Source organism: Meles meles, chromosome 17 (assembly GCF_922984935.1).
Source record: "Meles meles chromosome 17, mMelMel3.1 paternal haplotype, whole genome shotgun sequence".
Classification (NCBI taxonomy): Eukaryota; Metazoa; Chordata; class Mammalia; order Carnivora; family Mustelidae; genus Meles; species Meles meles.
In genome coordinates, this window is record NC_060082.1 from 4,063,795 (window position 1) to 4,085,834 (window position 22,040).

At 48.4% G+C, this 22,040-nt stretch overlaps 1 protein-coding gene across 2 annotated transcripts; it reads left to right on the forward strand.

The window, feature by feature from the left end:
• Window positions 1-15,900: 15,900 nt before the first annotated feature.
• FCER1A (Fc epsilon receptor Ia) lies at window positions 15,901-21,772 on the forward strand. 2 transcript variants are annotated; one of them, XM_045983147.1, is made up of 5 exons: window positions 15,901-16,014; window positions 16,440-16,460; window positions 17,498-17,752; window positions 19,653-19,914; window positions 21,370-21,772. In XM_045983147.1, exons 1-5 carry the CDS (start codon window positions 15,960-15,962, stop codon window positions 21,527-21,529), a joined length of 753 nt encoding a protein of 250 aa, XP_045839103.1. In that variant the 5' UTR covers window positions 15,901-15,959; the 3' UTR covers window positions 21,530-21,772. The 2 variants fall into 2 exon arrangements, with proteins under 2 accessions (XP_045839103.1, XP_045839102.1); XM_045983146.1 differs by having other exon boundaries at window positions 19,653-19,910; window positions 21,370-21,769.
• Window positions 21,773-22,040: the final 268 nt, after the last annotated feature.

A 22,040-nucleotide genomic window follows, 5' to 3' on the forward strand; every position in this document is an offset into this window, starting at 1 on the left:
AAAAATAAATTATATGTATAACTGTGCTAAGCTATATACATGCATATACACACACACACACAACTTGGCATGACACCCGTAGAGTTGTCAGATTTAACAAATAAAAATATGGGATACCTTGTTAAATTTGAATTTTAGGGGCGCCTGGGTGGCTCAGTGGTTTAAGCCGCTGCCTTCGGCTCAGGTCATGATCTCAGGGTCCTGGGATCGAGTCCCGCATCAGGCTCTCTGCTCAGCGGGGAGCCTGCTTCCCTCTCACTCTCTCTGCCTGCCTCTCTGCCTACTTGTGATCTCTCTCTGTCAAATAAATAAATAAATAAATCTTTGAAAAAGAATAAATAAATTTGAATTTTAAAAGAACAATAAATAATTTTCTAGGGTAAGTATGTCCCAAATATTACATGAAACATACACACTAAGAGTTATTCATTATTTATCTGAAATTCAAGTTTAGCGAGGCATTTTCTATCCTATCTGGAAGCCCAATCAGGAGCTGCACACTGTTTGGTTTTCCCACCCTGAACAATGCAAAATTGATCAGCGTTCAGGTAGCAACAGCCTGGTGCTCTATTCAAATTGATCCCATCAATATTTTATCATTTCATCTTTTGATGACTTTTGTCTAAATCAATTTTTTATTAGAAGTTGCAAAGAATGCTTTACTAATCATGTCCTTTCTCTTACATTTATTCTGTGAAACAGTTTGTGTGCAGAAGTTTCTTTTCATCCCTCGGGGCAGGAGAGTGAGGTAGGACTGAGTAGAGTTGGAATCCAAACTTGGTCTGTCTGATCTGGGTCGGGCGCGTGGTCCCGTCTACCCAGTGGGGGACATTCACTCTCCCCCTGCTGACGATGTGGGACCACACACCAGCGTACTCCAGCAAGCCTGTGTCTTACAATCAGCAGAGACTTGAGGTAGCAGGAGGCTAGCAGGGGCAGGAGGAGTGGGGTCTACCTACGTTAGCAAACCCACAAGCAATCCTGTAATTAGAAGAAACAAAAGCTCTAGAAACAAGGGTCAGTGAGGGCATCCGGAGAAGAAGAGGGTGAGGCAGGGCTGAAGGGCATGCAGTGTTTCTCTGCCTTCCTCTCATTCTGGCCACGGAGTCTGAGTGACACCCTTCAAAATAATCCATGCAGCCAGTACCCGGCCAGCGATGTGCCCTGGAAAATCAAATTGCTTGTGGTTTCTGAAAGAACTGGAGTTGCTGCCACAAAGACACCGTGGAAGGCAGGGCAGAGGAGACTCTCTTCCTCGGCGAGGTGACGTGTGCCCGGGGTGAAGGGCATCTACACACGGAGCCAGGCGGCACAAGGGACTTCGTCTTCCTTTTCATTTGTTGACTTCATTATACTGAATTTCCAGTAAATTAAATGTATAACTAAATACCCCGGGATTACAGTAGAAGAAAGAGGATTAGAGCCTGTATCTTGCCCACATTCTGTACAGCTCAGTAGGGCTGGCATAAAAGAAAACACTCGATGGTATTACCATAGGAACGAACTGAAGAGTGTGGTCTTAGGTGCTGGTTTTCCGTAGGGTGGATGCAGAGACGAGATTCTTGGTTCTCACGAAAGACTGACAGCGGGTGACGGGGTTGTCTAGCGAGCTCCAAATGCTCTTCGAGAGCTTTCTTTCTCATTTTAGAAAATTGCCTCTGAGGGGGCGCCTGGGTGGCTCAGTGGTTTAAGCCTCTGCCTTTGGCTCAGGTCATGATCTCAGGGTCCTGGGATCGAGCCCCGCATCGGGCTCTCTGCTCAGTGAGGAGCCTGTTTCTCCCTCTCTCTCTGCCTGCCTCTCTGCCTACTTGTGACCTCTCTCTTTGTCAAAAAAAAAAAAAAAAAAAAGAAAGAAAATTGCCTCTGAGGAAGAGAAGGATGATTTATTAGGTTGCAACATCATGATAGAAATAATCCACGAGTTAATTGATCCTCTAATAAACATGTATTGAAGCATGTATGTCTACACGCACCCTACACTGTGCTGAGCACCAGGAGAAACAACGAATCACACACACACACATCATATGTGACAAGGAACCAGACAGAAAGATGTAGATCTTTCTACAGATCTTTCATAGATCGTGATGCTTTCTTTGATGGGGTAAGAACAGAGTAACAGGGTACTGGTAAGTAATCTTCCGACATGCATTTTAATACACTAAATTGCTTCTATCCACCAGGAAGCAAAAGGCACAAAAGTACGCCTGGTCTGGTCTATTTACCATGAAACATGAAGGAATTAGCCTTTGGAGTTATCTAGTGACTTTGCGTGATGTCTCAGGGACTGGTCAGCTCCCGTGAGTTTGCCGTTGAGCTGTGGGGCTTGCACGGAGAACACGCGAAGCCTGGACAACGGGGTTACACCAAGATTTCCGAATGAGCAAGTTCCCTGGCTGGTCTCAGTTCCCCGGCTTGATAATTCAGGCGCACTCAGCACTGCGAACCGCTCTCAGCCTTGAAACATTGTTCAGCCTGGATTTTGTGACACTTATTGCGGTGTTTCTCCTCAACAGAAGCTTGCCGGTCGCGGAGCCAGCGGTGCGCACCTGCCCGTCCGTTCTGCAGACCGGATGTCGAGCGTCGCTGAATGTGGTGACTCACTGAACAGGAAACTGAGCCGGTCAACAGCCCTGTTATCGTTTCAGTATGTGATGGACCTGAGGACACGAAGGAGACACCCACTCGCGCTTGAGCACGTCACCCTGACCGACTTCACCCTCTTGCTCTTACCTACGCTAAGTTTCAGCTCATTTATTCTCTCGTTTCTTCAGGATCTTTCTCCCCACACTGGACTAGAATGGTTCCTCTTAGGAGCACCAGTTCTTTCAGCCTTTGCTCAGCATGAATCTTCCATCCCAACAAACTAACAAGCAAATGGAACTCATAATTCAGTTCTGCGCCGGCCACCGAAGGACAGCTTAGCAAACTCGCACAGAGCGTGCTCCGGGGCTCGGGCTTCTCACTCCCTAACACAAGGAGTTTAAATTGATCCTCTCTAAGGTCCTTTCCTATTTTAAAGGTTTGTGATGTTCTTCCTGACTTCGGGACTGAGGATAAAAACGGATTAGGAACCGGAAGATCCCACCGGTCCCCCAAGTCACTTCTAACAGGCGCCCCTGGTTTTCATCAACGCTTCCATCCGTCCCGTACTCTGCTTTCAACTCCGTCCTTCCATTGACTTCCACTTTCCAATCTGTCGCCACCTCCCACTTCCTCTTTTCACTTCCACCTGTGTGAGAGAGGATCACAGAAGGCGAGGGCACGGCAGCTCCTGGACGGTCTCCTGGCAGACCAGAGAGGAGAGCCAACGACTCATCAGCCGGGCAGCGGGAGCCGCTGCTCTTTGGGAACCACCGCAGGCCCACACGGTCCACCTAACTGAGCTGCCCGAACCCCTCCAATCCTGGTCGCCGGCAAACGCTTGGATGCGAGACCCGCAGAGCACCGGACGTGGCCCAACCTTTCCATTTCACGCACGCAGCTGTGTTGGAAGGAGTCTCCACTTGTGAGGTGCACGCGTGACTCTTCTTCAGTGACTCTTACGGCGGCTCCGTTCCTGCGGGGCCGCGTGCTCCCCGAATGACCCCTCAGACCAACTTCGTGACCTTTTCATTACTTCGTGTCGCTAAAACCGTCTCGCTGGGGTTATTAAACACAAGCCTGTTTTCACATTTTAATTTCATCTTCGATGTGAAGTGCTGTCCGGCGTCCGTCACGGCAGGCTGCTCCACCTCCCCCCGAGCACAGAGCAGGGTTTGCGGCTGCAGTGGCTCCGTCGGTGTTGGGAGGCGAAGGGTGCTGACCACGCCCCTGCGCCCCTTTCTTGTCCCAGCATCAACGCCTCACGCTTTGAGGAGACGAGAGAGGGCACAGACGAGACAGGGTCACCCACAGTGCAGGCGCAGCCGCTCCCGTCTTGGTTGTAGCCGCTGGGCCGGCACACGGCCGTCACCTTGTTAGAAGACATTCGGTTGGGTGAGGTCCTCTTTTTGTTAATTGTCCCCATTTCTTCAACAGTTTTGACTGTTCTTTTGTCCTCGGTCAGGTGTCCAAATCTAGGTGCTCTGAGAGGGGGGCCTTGGTGCTCTTTTCAGGGCAATGTGGGTCCCGCCGTCTGCCTCTCCAGCCCACCCATCCGAGGCTCCCTCTCCCTCGGCTGCCATTGCAAGCGGCCGCCTCCACGGCCTGATGCTACCGGGGCCCTCGCACCTGCAGGGCGGCCCTGTGGGGGAGCAGGCAAGGTGGTGGGAGCCCCCATTCCCCTCCGTTTTCCCTGTCGAACCCGTGGGAGAGGGGCTTGTCCTGGCCGCGTGAAATGGTGAAAATGCCGGTTAAGTCCCTGCACCCCCAGGTCGGGGCCAGTCACGTCTCTCCAGACTTTTCCTGCGGTGCCGGCAGCTGCAGACGCTCACCCAGAATTGCCATTTGTTCTCAGCTTACTGGAGGGGGAAGGAAAGACTCGAGAGTCCCGAAGGTTGTGGGAAAAGTACAGGGACACCTCGCCGAACGCCTTCTCGCCCCATATTTAAGAACGTAGCTATTCAGACCTCTGAGTGTCAAATCCCGGCTCTGCCCTTCGCTGACTGAACGACCTCCCCACTTCGCGAGGAACAAGGGAGCTACCAGGACCGCTCCATAGGGCTCCTGCGAGGGGTCGACGGGATAAAGCCATCCGGCATAGAGCGAGTGTCTGACAGAGTGGAGCACTGCTGCGATTCCGTGTTTGTTATGTTTAACCGGAACCCACCCCAGGCTCCCCTTCATTCTTTCTCACTGTGGAAATCAAGACTTTTGACAAAGTTAAATGTGGTGAGGGGAAGCCCCCCTTCTTGCATCCTTGAACCCTGCACAGTGCTCAGCCCACTGCTCGGCACAGGGCAGCTGCGAACGAGAAATGCCCTACAGGTTCTGCGGCTGAGCCCATGTTTCTGAAATGCAAATGTTCCACTTACACTTGGTAAACCCCGAAATAACGTCAATGCGATGTGGAAGTGAGTTGCCACAAAATATTCCTCAGCACGCGAATGTTTACCGCAAGGAAGAGCGGCCGCACCCAGATCCTCTGTCCGCAGACTGGCCCCTGCCTGGTCTCTCCGGCTCCTGTGCACTTTCCCCTCGCCATCTCCTCCCATCCACCCTCCTTTGCCCTTGAAGAAGATCAAGTCCTGTGGCTCCTGTTGATTTTATTCATTTACTAGAGGCTTCACTTTTTTTTAACTGTTTCATTTATTTAGCAGAAATGCTTATGATTACATTAGTTAGTGCTCTGGTTACAGGCTTTGCAGGATCTACCACAATATTTTTTTCCCAAAAGCCTTGTTATTTTCAGTGTGTGTTTTTGCAGATTGCAAGGACTTTTAAAAATAAACACATGTGACGTTATAGCAGAAGTACCTGTGTTATGTTCAAGAACTCTTAATTGAAATCAATGAATGAAAACCATTTCTCTCGTTTTGTGAGTCAGGGACTTCACTCTTTCCACGATGGGCCCCTGTCTTCCCTCTTTGTGTGTCTCTGCTTATTGGAATATTCCTATCAGGTAGCAAATAGGACCCAGCACCTCCCATAAAATCCAAACCCTGTCTGGACCCCACATCTTCCCACAGCATCATCCCACAGCAAAACTCTTTGTACTTCCTCACTTCCTATTCCCCTTCCAATCACTTCAGCCTGGTTTCCACACCTACCAGTCCCCCCAAATTGTCGTTGATAAGGTTCCAGAAATTTCCATATTGTTAGATCCAAAGAAAAATTTTATTCTCTTATCTTCAATCTTCCATAAAATACAGTGCGATCAACCATTTCCTCTAGAAGGGTTCTCTGTCCTCAGCTTTAGCGGTACGTTCTCCGAGAGGCGTCCCACCATACTGGGCATTTCCTCTGGTCTCTTTCTGGATCTTCCCCACCTACCCATCCTCTAAATATCAGAATTGCTCACGGCTCTGTCCTGGGACGTTCTCTTTCTCTCGCCTTGGCTGATCTCTTCTTGTTCCACTCAGTGGCTTTAAATGTATGCCAGTGATTTTCAACTTAATGTCTTTGGTCCCGACATTTCTTCTGGTGTCCTGACCCTTATAACTGCCTGTTTGGCATAAACATGTCAGAGATCACAACAACCCTTCCAACTGAAGGAGCTCCAAGCTGGCACACTCGATTGTGCTCCCTAAATCCGGCACTTCCGCAGTCTTCACCATGGAAAGGATGGCATTACCAGCTACCCAGTGACTAAAGCCAGAAACTCGGGAATCCTGTTTTATGCTTCCCTTACATTCCAATCTGTCAGCGAGTCCTGGTCATACCTCTCCCAACAGATGCCTGAACCCCATCGACTTGTCTTCACCTGCTCTGCGACCTCTCCAGGCCAGTCTGTCATCGTGTTTTATTGTCTCCTCACCATTTCCCAATTGCCACTTGGAAAATCTTTATCACACTCAACTGTAGAGTATGTATGCATGTGTGTGCAAACATGTGTGTATAGGGACGTGGGCACACATATATTTGATGACAAGCCATCAAACCATTTACCGTGTGTGTGTGTGTGTGTGTGTGTGTGTGTGTGTGTGTGTGTGTGTGTTCCCTTGCTCAAAGTTTGATTGATGGCTTTTCGTTACCCCTCAAATAAAGTCCTCGTTCTTCCCGGTGTCCCACCAGGCTCTCACCGCTCTCACTAAACACACATCTGATCTCATTTTGTGCCTCTGTCCCCCTTAATCAGTACTGTGCTTTCGTCCTACTTATCTTCTCTTAATTCCTGGAATTCTCTAAATCCCTTCTTGTTTTGGGGACTTTGAACTTCCTCTTGCTTGAAATAGTCTTGCTCTAGCTTTTAGCTGGGTCCCTTCTATCTCATGCTGTAAGTCATTTTTGTTGAAGGCCTTCCTTAGCCATCCCGTCTAAATTAAATTACCCTTGTGATTCTGTGTAGCAATGTTATTTACTTTTTACAAGCCTTAATTACAAGCTGTTTCTATTTTATTTGTTTACTTGTTTAATGTCTATCTTTTCCAATGGAGGCTTCACTCCGTGAGGGAAGAAATCTGGTGCCTCCAGTTCTCATTCATGTTACCAGCATATCACGGGATGCTTAGCACATAAATGTTCATTGAACAAATAAAGAAATGAATACATATGATGAATAATGTTTTTGTGCTAAAACAAAATTCTGTGTGTGTTGGGTTTCATGGTAGAAGAATCAAGAATCAGTTCTGTATCTCTTTTTAAGTCATTCCCGTATTTGGTTATAATAATGCTAATTCAGGGACCGCCTGTTTGGAACAGTATATTGTGCAAAATGATATTAACACACTCTAAGACATTGTTCACTCTGGGAAATTGGGACATATGATAACCAAAGCTCTACCAGTAATCTATGTTCAGAATCTGACCCTTGATGATTATACCTAGTACGTAGTTCTCTTTTTCTCGTAAAGACACCAATAATAGTCATGGAACACTACACCAAAAACTAATGATGTACTGTATGGTGACTAACATAATTTTTTAAAAAAGGAATAAAGAGGCATAAAACTTTTTAAAAAAATGAACATTTTGAGATTATTGAAATATACGGTACGTTGGAATATGTAATTTAGGAATTGAGAATATAAAAAATGATTTCTTATTTGTGATTTTATTTTCCTTCTAATTACCTGTTGCCCCGCAGGTCATGTGAAGAGAGGCTTTTCTCCATGCACCTCTCTGCAACATGACTGAGCCATGAGCTGTGATAGAAACAGACTCATGGGGCACCTGGGTAGCTCAGTGGCATGAGCGAAACGAGGAGCAGAGGGAGAAGCAGACTTCCACCTGGCAGGGACCCTGATGCGGGGCTCGATCCCAGAACCCTGAGATCATGCCTGAGCCGAAGGCAGACACTTCACTGACTGAGTCTCCCAGGCGCCCCCATCCTGAATGTTCTGACACCGAATCTCTTTCCAATATTCAGTCCACTGTTCCTATCCCTTCTCTACTTTTGGGTCCAACACTGGAAGTCCAACCCAAAGTCCTCCAGCGTTTTCTTGAACCTCTGTGTAAATTTTGTCTTTTTGGAAAGAAAGGACAATTTCTCTGGAAACTGCCCCATTTTAAGGTACCTGTCTCACTTTCATCTGGCGTTCTTCTCTTCTTCAAAACCCAGACCAGTGCTTCTCAATCCTATCAGACCTCACCTGGAGCTATGTATCTGGTAACACTCTGCTTGCTCTCCTGACTAAGAATGTGCACGTCATGGACTCACCCAGCAGAGGTGAATTTGGGGGCTATAGGAAGTTAGCCCTCACGATCCCTGGTGTGGTCCCTCCAAAGTCCTGGAGGAGGTCATATGTTTTTGTAAAATTTACAGAAGTCAGATATATTTTTATAGATTTTATTTATTTATTTGACAGAGAGAGATCACAAGTAGGCAGAGAGGCAGGCAGAGAGAAGAGGGGGAAGCAGGCTCCCTGCTGAGCAGAGAGCCCGATGCGGGGCTTTATTCCAGGACTCTGACTGAGATCATGACCTGAGCCGAGGGCAGAGGCTTAACCCACTGAGCCACCCAGGCGCCCCATAAAACTTTTTTTTTAAGATTTTATTTATTTATTTGACAGAGATCACAAGTAGACAGAAAGAGAGGAAGGGAAGCAGGCTCCCCACGGAGCAGAAAGCCCGACACGGGGCTCGATCAAGGGATTCCAGGATCATGACCTGAGCCGAAGGCAGAGGCTTTAAGCCACTGAGCCACCCAGGCACCCCCGGAAGTCAGATATTTAGCCACATTTGAAGAGGTTTCCTTTCCTACTGGCACAGGAGGGTAGCTGCAGGAAAGTTCTGGAACCCAGCTAAGGAGGACGTGGGCTGAGGTTGTTTGGTCCTGGTTTAGGGTAACAGATGCATGGAGTTTGCGGTTCCTTCCAGACAGGGTAAGTCGCGGCAAGGCACTTCAAGCCCTTGCAGTAGGAACAGCCTCCAGGAGAATGCCACCAAAGAACCAACAGTCTTGGCTTCAGGACACAAAGGTAGAGGTAGAGGGCCAGAGGTCAGGCTGCAGGGTGACCGCATCCTCCGGCACTCGGCGCTGGGAGTTGGTGGGCCGCGACAGAAAACTGAGGCTGAAATATCTGGAGTCAGAAGCTAATCTCGTCAAGACACTTTCCCGAGCACCAGATGTGTGTAAAATTGTAAGCAGAGGATTTGGTTCGTTTCTGTGTCTAGTGGAAATGGGAGTTCTCTCCCTTCAGGAATATTCTCAGTAACGTGAAATACAGCATTATAAACACACCGTGATGCTTTTGTCTTCTTGTTCATGGAAATAAAAGCAAAGCAGAATTTATCAGGATTCCCATGTTTGCAAGCCACAATCTGTAACAACACTGCAAACTGTGGGCATCTCCTAGAAACAGCCGTTTCAGAAAAAAAAATGCTGATCAGCAGGGGTAGGGGAAAGGATGAGTTGTACTTCTGGTTTCTCTATTAAAAATGATAATACGGAGTGATCCGAAGGGGCACGTGTACCCGAATGTTTATAGCAGCAATGTCTACAATAGCCAGACTATGGAAAGAACCTAGATGTCCATCAACAGATGAATGGATCAAGAAGATGTGGTATATATACACAATGGAATACTATGCAGCCATCAAAAGAAATGAAATCTTGCCATTGGCGACGACGTGGATGGAACTAGAGCGTATCATGCTTAGTGAAATAAGTCAATCGGAGAAAGACAACTATCATATGATCTCCCTGATATGAGGACATGGAGAAGCAACATGGGGGGGTAGGGGGATAGGAGAAGAATAAATGAAACAAGATGGGATTGGGAGGGAGACAAACCATAAATGACTCTTAATCTCACAAAACAAACTGGGGGTTGCTGGGGGGAGATGGGATTGGGAGAGGGGGAGCGGGCTATGGACATTGGGGAGGGGAGGCGAACCATAAGAGACTATGGACTCTGAAAAACAACCTGAGGGTTTTGAAGGGTCAGGGGTGGGAGGTTGGGGGAACAGGTGGTGGGTAATGGGGAGGGCACGTTTTGCATGGAGCACTGGGTGTTGTGCAAAAAGAATGAATACTGTTACGCTGAAAAAATAAATAAAATGGAAAAAAAATGATAATACGGTATCACTGTCTGATGACGAGGATCAAAGAGGACGCGGTAACCATGCGGAGGCAAAGGGAAGGACTACGGTGCGACGTCCAGCAGCAAACTGTTATTTTTTTCTGGATTTTTATAATGTTCATGCCATTTTCTGGCTTTTACATATTTTGTCACCTGTTGTGATATAATTTCTTGTTCTAAATAGTCATTGCACTTTCTAATACTGCAGCCATAATTTTCTGTGCAATTTTTCAGGGAGGGTCCAAACTGTGGGAGTTGTGCATCCACCTCTCCCACACACATGCAGTTAAGATAAAGAAGAAATAAAACAAAGTAACTGTATGGTAAGAAAACATATCCGGGAGGCATGTGCGGGCTACGCGCAAAGCCCAGGGGGGAGGGCGAGACACTGACACAGAGATGAGGACACGCGCACTCGCTGGGGTCTGATTCCGTCCCGCAGTGAACCCTCCCAGGATGCTGTTCCAGGAACAGCAAAGAATAATCTTTACACGGGCATTACGCGGACTTTCCCCCTAGAACACCCAGAGTCTGGGAAGAAATGTGAAAATTCTTTGCATTTTTTAGCCAGTCAGATTCAAGGCTGAAACAATGACAGAACGTCTGGCGGGACAGTCAAAGGTTGTGCAGAAGCAGAACGTTCGCTGTGCTGCGAGGCTGCCGCCGGTTCTGCAGGCTGCTCAGTGCCCGCCCGACGCTAAACATGTAGGCTGCACGCCCATCGCTACAACAGCGACACGGAACCCCTCCACTGCGCCGCCCGAGACCCGCGCGCACGTGCACGCACACACACACACGTGCACTCGCTCTCTTGCTCTCCTGTTTCCTGACAGCCTGCGGCAGCGATGACGTTCCGGGAAATGATCTGAGAGGTTCAGACGATTCCCTCTGTCCTCATTTTTCAGCCCCGACTCGTGCCCATCGTCACCCCCAGAGTCACAGCACTGTTTAGCCAGGTCCTGAAGGATTAGGGCTCCAAAAGTTACCTATTAAAATGCAAATGTCCTTGGCAGAGCTAAGACCTCTTGTCCTTATCTGCTAACAGCCTAAACGGATTCCTTTCAGAGAGGGCTGTTTCCATTTCCTAACTGGGTAATTCTGTAAGGAAGCATAGAATAAACTGGCGGGCACTAGGTTTGACTTGAGGGCTGACCGCAAGATGGTTTCTCCGTCTCACAGCAGGCCTGGGAACCATCCCCCAGGCCCCCAGCCCGCTCCGAGAGGGAGCTGCCCTCTGCTCCCGGCCTCCTGGCCCGTGTGTGCAGGCTGCAGACTTGGACCCAGCTGTGCTCCCCGGGTCCACCAGCAGTGTTTCCAGCTTTTCCCCACAGACGTGCGGGAGGGTCTGTCCCTGCTGCTCTCAAGGCCAAAGGCTCCTTACAAAACAACGACACTGAGTCACATTTGTGGCTTTACTATCTGCCAGCCTCTCTCTAACCCTTTAAGTACATCAATCACTTAATACAACAACAGGCACTGTCACCAGATCTGTTTTCCTGAGATGGGGCTCAGGCACAGAGACAGCAAGGAACTTACCAGGAGCCACACAGCATGAGAGATCTGAGCTGAGAATGACAGTCCCCAGCCTGTTCAGGGCATGGGCTTGTAGTCAGTGTTACACTGACTCTGTGAAATATGTTTGGACAATACTTTTAGTCTTAAAGACTTAGTTAACTTAAAGACTTAGTTTTAGTCTTCAGGCTTTAAAATTCAATGCAACAGTCTGACATTTTATAATTTTTTTTTTATCACCACCATTCCCTCTGAGAACCCTCCTTAGCAGGCTTCTAATTCTGTTCTCCCCATTCTGAAGGAAAAGTCAGCTCACCTCAACTGATCTGTGTCTGTTGGAAGGCAGGAGGGCAAGTCTGAGGTCCTCTGGGTCTCCGGGCTGGAAGACAACATTTATAAGCAAAACTCCCGGTCAGTTTGCTTGAGTTCACCTCGTGGCTCAGACTGCTCCCTAACTACAATAGGCCACAAAGACACCTCAACTGGAAAGTGAGTGGCTGTTACATGTCTCAAAGACAGGCAGCTCAGTCAGTGGTCCAGCCCTGAGGATATGTTGGGAGATCTATTCAAGGACTTTCTCTGCAATTTACAGTTTCAGGGGACGCCCAAGAATTGAAACACTAGTTAGAAAATCTCCCCGGTCTCCTGCACTTTTGTGACCCTGTACCTGACCTATACCCTTTGGTTATTGGCAATCTTTAACGGGATATCCCGTAGGACTCACCTATAAACAAATAGTAGTTCTTGCTGTATCCCTATATAAAATCCAAATACTACAGTCAACTTTGCATTTGAGCAATAGTATGATATATTAAAATCAGGTACTAGAAATACATTTTATGCCTGGTCTCCATTCAAATCCATTATTTCTGTGAAAAATCCCACTGACTGCCCCTCCCATGTCAGAAAGAAGTAAGTCTCCAAAGACGGAAGGAAAAGATCATTGTTGGCATCCCTTCCTAAAGCCCCATTTTTCCTTTTTTGGGGGAAGCATCTCTGTCCACACGCAGAGTTGTGGCTTCCATACCCCCTGCCCCATCTCCTTGTCGGTGGTACCCACTTGGGGAGCCCTGGAAGTTTCCATTTGTTTCTTTCGGACCCATCCAAAGTAGGCAACTATTCAAGTCAAAACAAGAATTAAAGAAGCCGCAAAGCCACTGTCTTTATGGTGAAACGCCATCAGGCCACCAGCACCGACCATTGAGGACTCCTCCCTGAGCAGACAGACTCCCGTCCTGGTGGCCAGAAGACCTGACAACTTCCTGGACCTTGAGAATCTGGATTAAAAGGCAAGAACCTCTCTCTCTTCTCTCTAGGAACATCTCTGAAATACACATAACGAATATGAAACCGTGCCAACAGCGCTGCGTGGCTATGGACTGAGACATCATCTCGTGAACCCAAGAAAAGAAATTGTAGCTAGAACACAGGAGGTGAGCCTAGACCTGTGATTGCCCACCTGTGGGTCACAGATCCCTGGGAGTGCAGGCGGTCTTGGCGTGGAGCCCCCGAATCCAGGGGCACCGTGAGCACACGGTGTAGATGGGCTGGAGGGGCATTCTGTAGGAGTGGCGTGAGCACAGGCCGTTTAGCAAAACCACGTAGTTTCAAATCTTAATTCCTCCACTTAGCAGGTGCGTGCCCAGACGAGTCACCCAACTTCCTTGTGTTTTGATTTCCTCGTTCTTTAACCACATAAGTTTGGTGGAACCGAAGCAAATTAGTCATGTTGCGCAGTCAGTCCTATACCTTGTCCTCAGGCATGATCAGTGTTTGTCAGGCGCAGTCACACCACAGCGGACAGCCACTTGGCTCTCTCATCTTTCACATCCAGTTTCATAGGGACCTTGCCTTGTGCTGGAGAACACGGAGAGGAAGAAGCCAATACACCAGTCCTTCTGTATGCTTTCAATTTTGGAGAAGGGTACAAAGACCCTGAGACCCAATGGGCTGGCCCCTCCCTCCTCTGCCAGCATGTCCCAAATCATGAAAGCTCCTGTCCAAAGCCTTTCCCTCTGGATCCAGCTGCACAGACAAACTACAGCTTGCAGGCCGGGTAGTCCACAGACGGCCCTTTGGGTCTCCTTTCTCCACTGCTACTGCGAGAAATGTAAATTAAGTTTTCCAAGACCCAACAAAAGGTCAGAATTTGGGAATGAGACACTCTATTTAGGATTACCCTGACTGTTCAGCATGTGGAAAGAGGTGAGATGGAGACCAGTCTCCTGGCCTCAGTGAGACACTTGTTGACACGGACAGGCTGGATACACGGAGTGAACAGCACATTCCACCCAGAGAGCATGTAAAATTCAGAGGACTTGGTCTTTTGTGCAAGATAAAGGATGTGTGGGACTGCACCGGCACATCAACCTGTTATTCCTGGGTATCGACTCGTTCCTTGGGGTACCCATGGCTGTGTCCCGTGGGGATGATTTCTTCTTCCTGATGTTGATGCTGCTGGTTTTGTAGTTGTTGGTTTTGTCTTAAGGGGTGGATGTGCAGGGTGCTTCGGTGTGCTTTTTGAAGTTTAATGAACTGCTTTTGTTGAATTGGCGAAATCTCGGCCCTCACCACTGCCAGAACACTACCTCCATTTCAAGGGCAGACACCGAAGCAACAGCTTTGGGATGGTGCAGCAAACAAAAATGGTCTCTCTCACCCCAATGCCTGTGCTCTACCCCCCAGGGGACAGGACCTCTCAGTGGCCCCCACCTTGCCTCCCGCTCAAGTAGGAGGCATTTGGACAGCGTGGAGTCTTAGGAGGAAGCTCTCAAAGAGACCACATGAGTCCCAGGAAGGTGTTTATGTCTGCCGTTGTAGGATCACTTTCCTAAGGAAAGTCCCCTAAGTGCCCTGGACAAGGTCTCAACCAAGTGGTGAGGTGGAGGTTTCCAGGATCTTGCTTTTCAACCACGGTCTTCCAACAGCATCCCCAAAACGGCATCTGCCCCACTTCTTTCTCCTGCCCCCACCCCACTGAACAACTTCTTATGTGAATTCTTCCATTATCACGCTTTCTTATCACGATAACGGAGATGAGTGAGACCACTTACGTAAACCAGACTCTGCTGGTTATTACATGGAAGTAGGTGACCAACTGCCTTAACCCAGTTGAAATGCCTGTGTCTCCTTAGAGTCTGTAATAAACACTGGTAATAAGGGAGGAAAATGTATATTCATTAAGCCTCGTCTACATACCAGATATGTGGGATGCATTTCATGTGTTTATTAACTTCTTATCCCTCCTACTAAAGCCGTGACCTCGATGCCATTACTGTCCTATGTCACAGGTCAACCTTAATGACATAAATATGGGGAGTATTTGAATTCAGGTCTTTAAATACAAACAACATGCATTTTTCAAAATAACTTGCTGCTTCCTTTAAAGATCTGCCCCTCAACCATGGAAGGGCCTGAAACCAGTCATCTGGAGCTTCTTATTTATGGATTCTTGGAGCGCCCATTCTCTAGTGCCCCAGAGGCTGGAGGTTTGGGTTAGGTCTTCTTGTGGGAGAACTCTATGTTTGGGTCGGTGGGCTTCCTCCCGCAGTCTGTGAGGAAAGGCACGGTGACACAGAATGGGGCCTTGCTTACCTCCTCCTGCTCTGTCTACTTCAGATTTTTGGCACGGAGCCCACGGGATAAATACCGCCTGTGAAAGAAGCCTCATAAATGGTAGTGACTACCGAGTTCGTGGCGCTGTTGTCCCCGGCACTGTCATCAATACCGAATCCTGGGGGAAGGTGACCAGCTCCAGCCTAGAGCTAAAGCACGCAATAGTCAAAGCCGTCCTGGGGGTGCTCCGAACTGGTGTAGGCTTAAAGGAGGAAGGGCGGCCATGCCGGAGGATTGGAAATGTTAAAATGGGCAAAAGCTGGGAAAGGAAATAAATTACAGAATAGACCCAGATCCATACATGTTATGGTCTAATATCCATTGTCCTGTGTTGGGAGCCCCATCAAGACCCAGTGGAAGAGAAGGGTCTGAAGATGGCCCCATGTTGGCTGCTCCCGTAACGGGTCTTCAGGGAATGAGATGAAAACATGTAGATCGGTGGGTTGGTGGGCCCTCAGGAAATTAGGTAACAAGAGGGATGGCAGCTCTGGAGAACCACAACCGAATTTCAGCACTCACTGGCCCGGCATGGGAGGGCACAAGCTGGTGAATGTGAAATTGCCCAATTTAGCACCATTCTGACTATTACTGCCTGAGAAGGCAAACCGAGGCGTAGCTGATGAGTTAACCAGATATGATACAGAAAACATTTCCTTCTCCTTTTTGGCTTCAAGTCTATTTTAAGGCTTCAAGTCTCTAGTCCAACTGGTACTTGGGGACGCGGAGGAGATGCCTGTTCCCATGGGAGGCCCTGCCCTGCTGTGGATGGCGTTGCTTCTCTTCTGTAAGTAGACGTTCAGGGACACCACCCCACCCTGGAGGGGCCAAGATGGATCTGGGTGGCAGCTGGGTTAGGAACATTGACAGTTTTTGTGGTGGCTTATTCTAGGCTACGTGCAAACCACAGTGCATTTCCTGGGGATTCTGTAAAGGACACAAGCTGTAGAGCAGAGCAAATTGGGCTGAGCAAGACTTAAGGGGGAGCCAGCCCCCCTTGCCATCTCTCTGGCATCTCCCAAGGGGCAAGGGAGGGAGGACAAAGGAAAGAGAGAAGTTCCTTCTCTCTCTGGGTCAGGTGCCTGAGGGTGAGGAGGTGCTTGGCCCTTAAAACTCCACAGATGTAGACCTCACCCCTGTAACCAGACCCCTGTCCTAGAGTCCCAGAAGGCAGGGCTTGGCCACTAACTTATCTTCTCTGGACTTTTGCAGCTCCACACGGTGTGTTGGCAGGTAAGTGAGTCCCCTGTCCTTGCTCTGTCAGCCCCAACATGGCTGGGCATGGCTCTCTACCTCACTGTTCCCCTTCACCCCGTCTCCTCAGCTTTCTAGTGATTAAGCATCTGCTCCTCTCTGTCCAACCCAAGCCCCACTTCCACACTGCCTGTCTTCCTTCTTTCCCCCATTTGATGGCTTCAAAAGAACCACCTCATTCCCCTGAGGCACCCACTTCACTGCAGGCAACAACCATGTCTGTGGAACATTTCAGTGTCTGAGAGCTGCCCAGGGACTACCACACAACCTCAGTCAGTCCCTACATCATCATCATCTTAGTACGGTCGCCATCTTGTAGTTGAGGCTTTTGTCCGAGTGAGAGCCTTGCTAGCGGTCTCACGGCTAGCCAAGGGCCAGCTTCTGAAACAAGTCCTTGGGGTCCAAGTCTAGCTCTGTTTCTGCCCTCTTCCTCCTCACCACCTGCCACTTCCTAGGCTTTGGTTAAATCTGTACTGCATCTCTTAGTTCCTGAAAACCTATTAAGGCTGATTCTCTCGGCGCTCTCACTTCCTTCCAGAATTGACATGTATTTTTCACTCCATATGCATTCACAGTTAAATAGTCACAATAATTTAGAGCTGGGAGAGACTATGTTTCATCTAGTCCAACACATTTATTCATCCATTATTCACGCATTCATCCACTCAGTAAATATTTAATGAACATGTACTATGTACCAGCCACTGTGCTGAGCTAGGGCTGAACAGGACAGGTATCGCCTCTGCCTGACCAGAGGCTGCAGTCCTCAATGGTTTGTTTTTTAACACTCCACACTCACATCCTATCTTTCTCCCTGGGTTGGGAGTTCCCTGGAGCCATAGCTCTATTCCCTCCTTCTGTGATCCTAGGAATCAGGACAGTTTCTTATTAGTGGCCGTTCAGGGGTAGACAGACCACTGACTGATGGACTATTGCCATGTCTGTACTCTAGAGCCTGGACAGTTTTTTCTCACCACCCCCCTTACATCCCTTCCCACAATTTGATCTCCTCCAAGATATCTCGAAACCAATGGTGTCCTTGAACCCGCCATGGAATAGAATATTGAAAGATGACAGTGTGACTCTTACATGCTATGAGAACAACTCCCTTGAAGTTGACTCCGCTGTGTGGACCCACAACGGCAATCTTTTGGGAAATAATACTTCACGCTTCAATATTGTGAAAGCGCACCTGCAGGACAGTGGAGAATACAGGTGCCGGGACAAAGAATCCAACATGAGCGATCCTGTGCACCTAGAAGTCTTCACAGGTAAGTTCCAGCACTGTGGAAAAATAGATTCCTCCATGTGAGGAATGGCCCACCCAAAGATGGGGAGAGATCAAGTCATTCCAGGGTTATGCACTGGGGTAGGACTCTAGCCTCTCACTCAAGACCTGCCCATCACTCTTCTTCTGTCCTTACTTACTCCAGCCAAGCCTTGCTTCTTTCTGTGCTCTGGCATCCCCCACCTCCCAGCGTATCCCTCCACGCCACCTCATCTCTCCTCTGCCTGGGGCAGATGTGTATGATACGTGCCAGTGGTGGGTTGGGTGCGTGAAGGTTGCAAAGAGCTGAACATCTGAAATAGGATCGAAATGTCTGATTGTAAAATTTGTTCAACAATTTCCACGCACCACAACCTGGATATCAGGTGGCACTCTTGGTTCTGAAAGACAGCGTGTCAATTCCTCCTGACCTTCCCTTTCACTGAAGAACAAACCCTGCGTGTGTTTCCTCTTCGTGACTCCTCTGCCGCCAACGATCAGCACCACACGCTCAGACTTACGTGGTTAGCTAGTAAATGCCAGATGGACAAAGGAAGGATTTCACTGAAACGGCGAGGTCATGGATATATTTTGCTTTATTTTTCTAATGTAAATATATCTTTTTTTTTTAAGATTTTATTTATTTGACAGAGAGAAACCACAGAGAGGCAGGCAGAGAGAGAGGAAGGGAAGCAGGCTCTCCGCTGAGCAGAGAGCCCGATGTGGGACTCGATCCCAGGACCCTGAGATCATGACCTGAGCCGAAGGCAGCGGCTTAACCCACTGAGCCACCCAGGTGCCCCTCTAATGTAAATATATCTTAAAGGATAAGTACCCTTTATATTTTCCTTTTGAGTGAAAAGAGGTGTGGCAGCATCCAGAGGCAAATCCCAAGTACAAAGTAGAGCAGCGCAGTAGCTTACTCATTTCCTCGGAGCAGATTCTGGAAAACTCCAGGATTGCCCTGAAATAAACTGACTGCACACCCCAGCCAAAATTTATTTCAAAATTCTCCTTCAGTGAGTGTGTGTTTCAATTTTTTTTTAAGATTTTATTGATTTGACAGAGAGAGAGAGAGCACAGCAGGGGGAGCGGCAGGCAGAGGGAGAGGGAGAAGCAGGCTCCCTGCTGAGCAGAGAGCCTGATGTGAGGCTTGATCCCAGGACCCTGAGATCATGACCTGAAGGCAGAGGCTTTAACCCACTGAGCCACCCAGGTACCCTGAGTGTGTTTCAGTACCTACAATGACATTAGCCAGAGAACCCAACTCTTGTATTATATAGAATCATTGTTAACAAGTATTTGCCGAGTAACTACCCACTCCGAGGTAATGGTGTTAGGCATTAGGGATATAATGCAAGGATCAGATATGACCCCCGGCCTCTTGAAGTATGGAGCCAAATGAGGAAGAGGACATTCAGTGAGTAACTAGGCACACATCGTTGAAATTGGCAGAGTCATGTTCTGGGAAAGTTTGGAGCCAACTATGACTAATGGTAGAGCTAGGGAGCCTCTAAGGATTAGAGGACAAACCAGACCTGCCTCTAGACAAGGACTCCCTGCACAGGAGGCTTCTATTCCCCTTTAGTAACCACAACAGGAACCGACAGAGCTGAAAGGAGCACTGGTTTCCAGCCCACCCACGGACAGGCTCTGCAGAAACGGCACAGTGGTTTGATGGCCCCAGACTCACTTTTCAGGAGGAGAGAGGATTGATCCATATAGAGGACAGATTCCAAGCATTATTTTGTGTTTCCTTTTTTATTGACCTTACGAGCCAAGAAATGGGTTCATGATAAACCATGGTTCCTGCCACATGCTCTGTGAGTGACCACTTTTATCTCGTCTCTCTCCCTGTGTCCATCTATCCATTTCTGCTACACAACCTAACGAATGGTCTTCAGAGTGGCTGCTCCTTCAAGCCGCTCCTGAGGAGCTGACGGAGGGTGAGCCCTTGCACATCAGGTGCCATAGCTGGAGGAATTTGAAAGTCACCAAGGTGACCTACTACAGGAATGGCAAAGCCCTCAAGTACGGGTACGAAAACTTCGAAATGCCCATTCCCAATGCCACAGTAAAGGATAACGGCAGCTATTACTGCACGGGCTGGATTAAGAGGCAAAATCATACCTCCGACACCATCAACATCATTGTGAAAAAAAGTGAGTTGGTAAAGGAAGGGGGGTCATGGCAGGGGAAGGGGGAGAGAGAGACCCCAGCCTGAAATGGCTGCAGTGTCCAGCAGGGGACAGCGGGTGCACCTTGCCGAGTCTGCCGGCCCGCGGGCAGGGGCCCAGGCTGTGACACACACCCCGTCTTGGAGCCCTTACTGGTTCGCTGGCAGTAGTGACATCAGCTCACAATGTGGGTTTCTATGAAGACTAAATGCAAATACTGGGAAATGGACAAGTAGCCTGTTAAGCATTACCCAACCAACCGTAAGGATCACAATTCCTGGTGTGTTCTTAAAGCCCTCTGCTGCTCCTGGGGCACACACTTATATTTATCAAACTGAAAGGGAGTCTCCAAGTTAAAGGAACAAAGGCTGTGAGGAGCTTGGAGACGCCACACTGGAGGAGGAGGGCTGGGGAAGGAGACCCACGGCCAGCAGCCTGGGTGCCTGAGTCGGGAGGAGGCAGAGCCTCCTGAGGAGAGCAGGCTGGTGGGCTGCCTCCACCGCCAAAGATAAAGATGCTCCTACCTACCTCCAGAGAAGAGAGGGAGCCTTTGGAATATCTGCCTTGCAAGGAGGAAATTAGATTTTTTTGCTTGGCAGATTTGGCTCATTCTAATGCCTAAAAAAGCATGAGACTGGAAGCCAGAATTAAGTTTTAATGCCAATTTTCTGTTAACTAGTCTGAGACCCAAGGGCTATTTAATTGTTGTTGGCCCTCTGGTACCCTTATCTGCATCTGGCCCAGATGCCCTGTGGGGACCTTTGGAAATACTGATGTCTGCCTCTCACCTGCTGAGATTCTGACTTACTTGGTTTGGAGGATTGGGCATCCGTATTTCTAAAAGCCCTTTCAGGTAACGGTCATGTGCAGGCAGTGCTGAAAGCTATTGGTCTAGGCGACCTCGGGTGGGGGTTGTTCTGGTTATAATATTCTGGGACTCTACAACCTAGAATAATAACAAAAATCAATGCCTTGCAAACAGAATAACAGAATCACAGGAGAAAGGATTATTTTAAAGAAGCTCTGGTCCAGCGTCTTTGTTTCACCCAACAGGCAGGTGGTAAATGATGAACGATTCAGAAATGAGGCAGTGGTCACCCCCACCCCAGCCCTCACTTCTCCTGTCTACCCCCAACTCATATGGGGGCACTGGTACTGTGAGCCCCAATAAAGGGTTCACCTTTCCTATGACCTTCCCCCTCGGACAGACTGGCTAGAAGAGCTGTAGGCAGGGGCTATGAAGGAGATCTCAGGAGTCCCCGGGCTCCAGGAAACATGGACAGAGGTACCTAAATCCACGGGTTGTTGCTCTCTGGTCCTAGATGCCATGTCATGCTGGTCCTAGAAAACAAAGCACCATGCTAGGTTCTTCTCTTAGGGGGGATGATGTCCTGGGCCTCATTCATCAATTCTTCATCTGACTTATGTTTCTTGTTGCATTTAGATTACCTCGACCAGAGTGGTCACCAAAGGAAAACCGCCTGGCTACGATTTCTGATCCCATTGTTGGTGGTGATTCTGTTTGCTGTGGACACAGGACTGTTCATCTTGACCCAGCAGCAGCTGACACTACTCTTGAAGACTCAGAGGACCAGAAAGAGTAAAAAGCCAGACCCTGAAAAGAAATGATGTCCTTGCTTAAAAACCATTAGCAGCAGCAACTTCTTTCCAGCATCCAGCAGTCACTTCTCCATTGTCAAACACAGCTCCCAATGCCCACAGGAAGGTCTGCACTCAAGGCTTTACAGAACTGCTTCATTAAACCAACTCAAACTGATTAAGTGACATGTAATTGTAACTGCTCAATAAATGTCAGTTAAATAAGTTAAAAAATGAGTAGATTCATTTATTAGCATCTGTCAGAGACAAGTACAGCCTTAATAAAGAGGTATGAAACCAGGTAACATGATGCTTCTGTGTATTTGAAGCTTGCTAGTTTCTTTTTTATTTCTAGAGGCAAGAACCATGAAGTTCTAGACTAGAGATGTCTTCTCTTAACCACTCTAGATCTGGACTGGGACTACAAAGACATGGAGAGATGCTGGTGACATTGACCACCTTTATGCTCTCACTTCAACATACCACTCGTGAGCTTCTAGCTCCTGCTGGATCTGG

What these genes read in the sequence shown, in the direction of transcription:
- FCER1A (XM_045983146.1), top strand. Translation starts at nt 15,960, where the DNA reads ATGCCTGTTCCCATGGGAGGCCCTGCCCTGCTGTGGATGGCGTTGCTT. An exon ending in GATGGCGTTGCTTCTCTTCT is followed by an intron (nt 16,015 to 16,439) that starts GTAAGTAGACGT and finishes GGACTTTTGCAG; the next exon opens with CTCCACACGGTGTGTTGGCA. An exon ending in CAACATCATTGTGAAAAAAA is followed by an intron (nt 19,911 to 21,369) that starts GTGAGTTGGTAA and finishes TGTTGCATTTAG; the next exon opens with ATTACCTCGACCAGAGTGGT.